At 51.5% G+C, this 7,044-nt stretch overlaps 1 protein-coding gene across 1 annotated transcript; it reads right to left on the minus strand.

The window, feature by feature from the left end:
- Positions 1-296: 296 nt before the first annotated feature.
- KCNA5 (potassium voltage-gated channel subfamily A member 5) lies at positions 297-3,167 on the minus strand. Its single transcript, XM_055281018.2, has one exon. It carries the CDS (start codon positions 2,897-2,899, stop codon positions 1,091-1,093), a length of 1,809 nt encoding a protein of 602 aa, XP_055136993.1. The 5' UTR covers positions 2,900-3,167; the 3' UTR covers positions 297-1,090.
- Positions 3,168-7,044: the final 3,877 nt, after the last annotated feature.

Genomic DNA, 7,044 nt, shown 5'->3' on the forward strand with positions numbered 1-7,044 from the left:
TTCCTTTAAGTGCCCTCCCTACTCCAGGCTGACCATAAGGGCTACTACTAGTGCTTCAGAGAGCATCTCACAGGGGAGTCCGTGCCATAAACAGCCTGGACAAAGTTCCCCCACCATTGTCTATGAGGCACCAAGGGGTGCACCGAAAAGACATCGCCAAGCAAATCATGAGCTTTTCAGATTTCTCTAACCCCAGTCAATGCGTTTGCTCTGATGTCAAAACCAGAAACAGCCAGTGACAGACTATTTTTAAAAATTTCAGAAAATGTATCAGCTGCAAAAAAACTAACACTTGCCTCAACAAGGTAACCTTTTATTTCCTGGGATAAAAATAAAGACAATAAATTATCAGAAGTATTCCTCCAATATCATTAAAATGCTTTTTGAAGAAAGTTACAAGAATTGTTTAAGGCGCACACAAAGAGTCAGATTTGCCTTTCTTCAGAACATTCTCTGCCCTAGACACAAAGCACCAATACCACATCCCAGAAAAGACAGAGGCTTGGAGACACAGGAACTAGAACAGCCCATAGCAAGATCTCTGGCTCTAATATAAGTATCACAGAAAAACATCAGGACAACTCTTTCTTCCATAAATACAACATGTATCTTGAAAATATATCCAAAATATCTCTATCTGAACTACAGTACAAAAAGCCACTTACCAGGCATAAAAATAATATTTTCCCCTACACACAAATACAATCATATGTAAAGCAAATTTGGAACACATGGATGGAGGAGTTACATAATCTCTTGGGATCTGGGCTATTTAGAGTCATTTTTGTTTGGGTTATCCCTCTGCTGGGTATAGGAGACTGGCTACAAATACATCCATCTCACAGCGCTCACCATTTCAACAGCTCCTGCGTCATGGAATGTGGTACTTTTTAAAAATAGGCGACCCTTGGGTGTCATGGAAAGAATAGAGAAAATGGGGGGATCGAGGGAGGGAGGAAAGGAGTGAAAGGAGAGGGGTAGACTGAGGTTACAGTGTGACTTCAAATACTCTGCGGTATAATGTAGATATCCATGTTCAGCAAGCCTCCCATTCCCTACCCCACTGCCACCAGTCTGCCTGAATCTCCTTTCACAAATCTGTTTCCCTGCTGGTGTCCAGGCAGAGGGCATAAAGGGACCTCCGCAAGTCCACGTTGCTCTTGGCCTTGACGTTACACTTCTCTAGGGGGCAGCTGACCCTTCGGGCACTGTCTGCATTCTCCAGGGTCCCCCCAGCCTTGCAGAAGGATCCCCTGCTCCCGCTGACCTTCCGCTGGACTCCTCTGTCCAGCCCCGGCCCCTGGCTCTGAGTGCCCTGCTCTTCCTTAAGGACTGCCGGCTCCTCGTGGTCCGTCTCCCGGTGGTAGAAGTAATTGAAGTTGGAGACGATGACGGGCACAGGCAGGGCAATGGTGAGGACGCCGGCGATGGCACACAGCGAGCCCACGATCTTGCCCCCAACAGTGATGGGCCTCATGTCCCCGTAGCCCACAGTGGTCATGGTGACCACTGCCCACCAGAAGGCATCAGGGATGCTAGAGAAATGGGTGCCCTGGTTGTCAGCCTCTGCGAAGTAGACGGCACTGGAGAAGAGGATGACCCCGATGAAGAGGAAGAAGATGAGCAGCCCCAGCTCCCTCATGGAGGCCTGCAAGGTCTTGCCCAGGATCTGCAGCCCCTTGGAGTGGCGGGAGAGCTTGAAGATGCGGAACACCCGGACCAGGCGGATGACTCTGAGGATGGCCAGGGACATGGCCTGCTGCCCATTCTGGCCTCCTCCTCCGCCCCCCGGCTGCTGCTCTGCCAGTTCGGTGCCCAGGGTGATGAAGTAGGGGAAGATGGCCACCACATCGATGATGTTCATGATGTTCCGGGAGAACCCTGCCTTGCTGGGGCAGGCGAAGAAGCGCACGAGCAGCTCGAAGGTGAACCAGATGACGCACGTGGTCTCCACGATGAAGAAGGGGTCGGCCAGGGTCCTGGGCAGGAGCGGTGCCACCGTAGGGCCAGAGGGCGGCGCCATGACCCCGCTGCCGTTGGCCCCAGGGGCGGGCGCGGGAGGCTGGTGGGGCGCCGGAGGGTGGCGGAGCAGCTCACGTTCATCCCTGAACTCGGGCAGGGTCTCCAAGCAGAAGGTGATGATGGAGATGAGGATAACCAAGACCGAGACGATGGCGATGGCCCGCGCGGACCCAGAGCTCTCCGGATACTCGAAGATGAGCCACACCTGGCGCTGGAACTCGTTGCGGGGCAGGGGCTTCTCCTCTTCTTTAATGAAGCCCTCATCCTCGCGGAAGCGCTCCATGGCCTCGTCCCCCAGCTGGTAGAAGCGTATCTCGTCCGCGAACACGTCCAGGGAGACGTTGACCGGCCTCCGCAGGCGGCCCCCGGACTGGTAGTAGTAGAGGATACCGTCGAAGCTGGGCCGGTTGCGGTCGAAGAAGTACTCGTTCCTCAGGGGGTCGAAGTAGCGCAGGCGCTTGGCGGGGTCCCCCAGGAGTGTGTTGGGGAACTGCGCCAGGGTGCCCAGCTGCGTCTCAAAGCGCAGCCCGGAGATGTTGATGTGGACGCGCTGGTGGTGCAGGGACGCCGTGCCCAGAGCCTGGTCCCCCACCGTGCCCAGGCCGGGGTCGCCTTCTTCCTCCTCGTCCTCGGGAGGCGGCCGTCGAGGCTGTGGCAGCTCCTCGGGCAGCGGAGGCAAGGGCCGCACTCCCGGATCCGCGTCTCTCTGTGCGCCGCGCCCCTTTGGCGCCGGCTCCTTGGGCCCATCGCTGAGCCCAGCCGTCGGGGGACACTGGAGCTCTCCCGCTGTGGCCTGGCCGCAGCCTGCCCGGGCCTCATCGCCTCCTCTGACGGTCATGGCACCGCCGTTCTCCAGGGGCACCAGGGCGATCTCCATGGCGCGGGAGCAGAGGGCATGCTGCGCCCCAGCTGACCGGCTCCCGCGCCCCCTACTCACGCTCTGCGGGCGCCTCCCTTCAGGCTCCGCTGCCGCGGTCGGCCGGCCCCTCTCTGGGGCGAGCTGGGGTTGCTGGCGCGATCCCCTCGCTTGGCCCTGACGTCAAGAAGCCGCTGCCCTGCTCTCTGCCTCTCTCTCTTCTGGCAGCCCGTTACCAAGCAGCCGAAAAGCCTCCTTCCAGCAGATGCAACCTTCAGCCGCCCCTCTCTGGCTGCGCCGCGCTTGGCCTCCACCCTCGGCGCCTCCCCCGCCTTCCCCCCTCCTCTCCCCCTCCTCCCGCTTCCCCTCCCGGGTCTCGTGGCAGCGAGTGTCTCCCCGGAGGGCGCAGCTGGGGCCCCTAGCAAGGGAAAGGAGGGGCTGAGAAGGGTGCAGCCCAGCGGAGGGAGGGAAGGAGTAGGGAGGATGGAGGAACAGGTTGTACCGACAGCGCTGAAATTCCCAGGGCAACCAGATGAGAATAGCTCTGGATTTCAGTTCACCTGGGAACCCGCTGGAAGCCGAGTGGAATCCAGGGGGAACGAAGTGCCTTGGGCTAAAGGGACGAGGCTTTGAGCTGAGTCGGGGTATGAGACACAGAGGCGGGAGACCCCAGTCCTTTTTATTTTGGAGAAATAACGATATTTCTTTGGGAAGAATTACAGAAGGGAGGGGGGCCACGTAGTTACGGACCTTGAAATACATGTATCAATGGAGAAGCATCTCTCTTCCCGTCTTCCTACAGATCCACAAAAATGTACGAGGGGGTTGGAACCTTGCAGGATTCCCATGCCCTAGCCTGTTTCCAGTAGCGACCCAGTGGCAGCTTAGGCAAGCAGCCTAGTCAGGAGATGAGCTGTCTGGTCTCAACCCAGCAGAACCCCTCCACCTGCTCCAACGAATCCCATTTGCAGAAACCACAGCAGGGAAGGGGAGAAGCGATTTTTACAGTCCTGGCGAGGGCTAATCCTGCCTGGTGAATCTTGGAGCTAGCAACTGCATCTAGGTCCATGAAGGAGGCTGAGGGTGGAGGTGGCTTATGAGAGCGAGCCAGGGAGATTGTCCAATCTCCAAGGCTGGAGAATTCCCAAGAGTGGAATAATAACAACCAATACTTACTTTGTTCTCATTATGCACCAGCCCATTCTCAGCACTTTACAAATATTGTCTCTGTGTATTCCTACAGCAACCTATTTTGTAAGTACTATTATCATCACCATTTTATAAATGAAGAAACTGAGGCACAGAGAGATTGACAGACTCACCCAGGTTTACGCAGGTAGAAAGTGATGACGCTGGAACTCAAACTCAAGCAATCAGAGTTTGGCCCTTGTCCCCTATATTTCACTCCTCTATAGAAATGCATAATCCCTTTTCCTGATACAAGCACTCCCTCACTCCAACATCTGGCCTGAGAACTTTCGTTCCCTGCTGCAGGAGGCAGGAGGATGGCTGATATAACATATTAATCTTTCTAGGTTGGGACACCAGGAAATCTTCCCCTGCCCTGAGTCTACCCCTGCAGGGAAGCAGGCATTGGTAACCAAGAGAAATCTGTTTCAAGGTGTGTGTCTGGAACTGCCAGACACAGTCTCCAGAAGCTTCTTGGTTTTAAATTATCATAAAGTGGCTGTGTTTTTGAAAGTCTGTTTTCATTGTCTATTTTTGTCTCCGTATATTGTTTCAGATTTATATGCGTGAAGTTAGGACCTCTTGTCAATGAATGTCTCTATCCATAGGGTGTGATTTGGAAACTTGGTCCTGGGTGCACAAGTGTGTGTTGCAATAGCAGGGCATAGACACAAAAACTTGGGTCAAGGTTTGAGAAGTATGTGCGCATATGGCTTTTTAAGAGTTTATACTTGAAGGTGGATGTGAATTTGGTGTACGTAAGTATTTTCATTGTGTGTGCATATTGTTGGCCGTCTTTGCAGATGTGCATGAGTGAGGAAGGGCATGAATATGAAAATCAGTATGTGAAGGCATCACTGGTTGACCACAGGGCTTTGCATTCCCTTTCCCCATATCTGTGCCATCCCTGCTTCATCTCCAGTGGCCTTTTATTCTTCTCTGGCTCTGAGGTTGCCAGTCAGGATCAGATATTTTTCCTGGGGAGCCTGGGACTTACTGAGCTTGCAGACAGTGAGGTCAGAGACCTATGACAGTCTTGTCTACTGATTCATGCATCTTGTAAATATAAGGATGCTATATTGGTTCACATGGGTTCTCCTCAGGCTCCCCAGAGGAAAGAGTTCTCTGGAGCTTGTCTTTCAGGGGCTTTCTGGGAGATTGTTCCCTGAAGAATAAGAGTGGAACATAAACAGTCCAGGAAAAGCACAAAACCCAGGCCTCCTTTAATGTGGCATTTCCTTAAATCTGTTTCCCATTCATTTGCCGGTTCTTACAGGTTCCTGGCAAAATTACCTTCAGATATTACATGTGGTAGCCATGGAGGTAAACTGCTCAAATCTCCCTTAAAGAAAGAACTTGCTTTTCAACTGCCAGAGTGCAGTTAGCCGACAGCCTCCAGCTGTTGGCACGTTCTGGCTCTGCCTCAGACTCCTTCGGGGTAGCCCTCTAAGCACAGCAGGGTTACAGAGACCTGGCCATTTCTACTCAGAGTAGATTTCCACTAACGGGCAATCTTTGCTCTGCATTTCCCCAGCAGATTGGCCAAGACTTTGAAAGATCTACATTGCACTCTGAGACTCTGTCCAACTCCTCTTCCTCCCCTCTTTCCTTTCACAAGTGCCAGATCAGCATCATAATCCGAATGCTTTCCCTAATGAATTCTTCTTCCTATCACTTTTATCTTCCTTTATTATCTCCCATTAAACCTCTTACACTCCTAACTTGATCTCTGTCTTCTTCCCAGAGCACACATTATATAACTGAAAGCTGCCTTCTTTACTATCTATTTAATCCTACGAGGTTAACTCTTTTATAGCAGTGCTTAATGTGCACCATTGCCTGAGGATCTTGTTAATATGCAGACTCTGAGCCAGGATAGGGATTAGAGTGCATTTCACACAGCGCCCAGGTGATACTGATGCACATTCCCATAAGAATAGATTTTTATCTCTAGGTATGTATGCATGTATGTATCTAGCTATCTAGCTATCGCATCTATGAATGGTATCTGCCACACTGTATCTATCTACCCATCAATCTGTCTATTTACCTACCTTTCTAGCTAGCTACTCTCTAGTTACCTATTTATCTATTTATAAATGATAGGTAGGTAGATGAGAGAGAGGGAGAGAGCTAGCAGAGAGAGAGAGAGAGAGATTTTAAACTCAAGGAACATTTTTTATTGATCTTTGATTTTCTTTACAACACCAAACATGGTGCCGTGTCCATATTATGCATTTTACTAAATATGTTCTGAATGCAATTGAACTAGGGGAAAGAAATTCAGCTGTTGGAGCAGGGAGGGAGGGGAAACCCGGGGATAGGAACTGAAAGGTGGTTTCTGAGATTAGCGAAGTACGCAAAGTGGTTGTAGAGATGGGACCCAAACATCTGAAGACTTACAACCATTTGTTCAGGTTATATACCATTGCATTATCACAGACCACTTCAACTGTGTGGGCAAAAGCAACAATTTCCTATTTTGGGCTGTATAGTTTAATTTCTTGTGTTTGAGACCTGAGGTGAATATAGCTCTGTTTATTATATGAGTAACACAAAACAACGAGGCCTACTGGATTTTCATCTAGGCCAGGGAAACACTTTCCCCATTGGACAGCATTTAAAGGGACAGAGGGAGGCAAAAAATATGCCACTAGTCCTTCTGTCAGACATTGATTTTTCTCCTCTGTGGTGCAGGGGGTTCATAGATGCAGAAAGCCAAATGTGAGGACAGGATCCTAGCAGTGGCCTTGTCTGACACACCCTGCCAGCCAGGTAAAGATACTACTAGCCAGTCCGTCCAAGTCTCGGGGCTCAGGCTCCCTCTGCTCCTTTCTTTCAAGAGGAAGAGAGGTTGCTGCTGAAAGGACCACATCTCTAAAGCATCTCTAGCCAGCTCTGGCAGGGCTCCACCAGGAAACCCAGGCACGGCCCAGAGAGCTTGAGTAAGAGAAGTGCACTCAGAGCTGCTTTTCCGG

Source organism: Symphalangus syndactylus, chromosome 5 (genome assembly GCF_028878055.3).
Source record: "Symphalangus syndactylus isolate Jambi chromosome 5, NHGRI_mSymSyn1-v2.1_pri, whole genome shotgun sequence".
Classification (NCBI taxonomy): Eukaryota; Metazoa; Chordata; class Mammalia; order Primates; family Hylobatidae; genus Symphalangus; species Symphalangus syndactylus.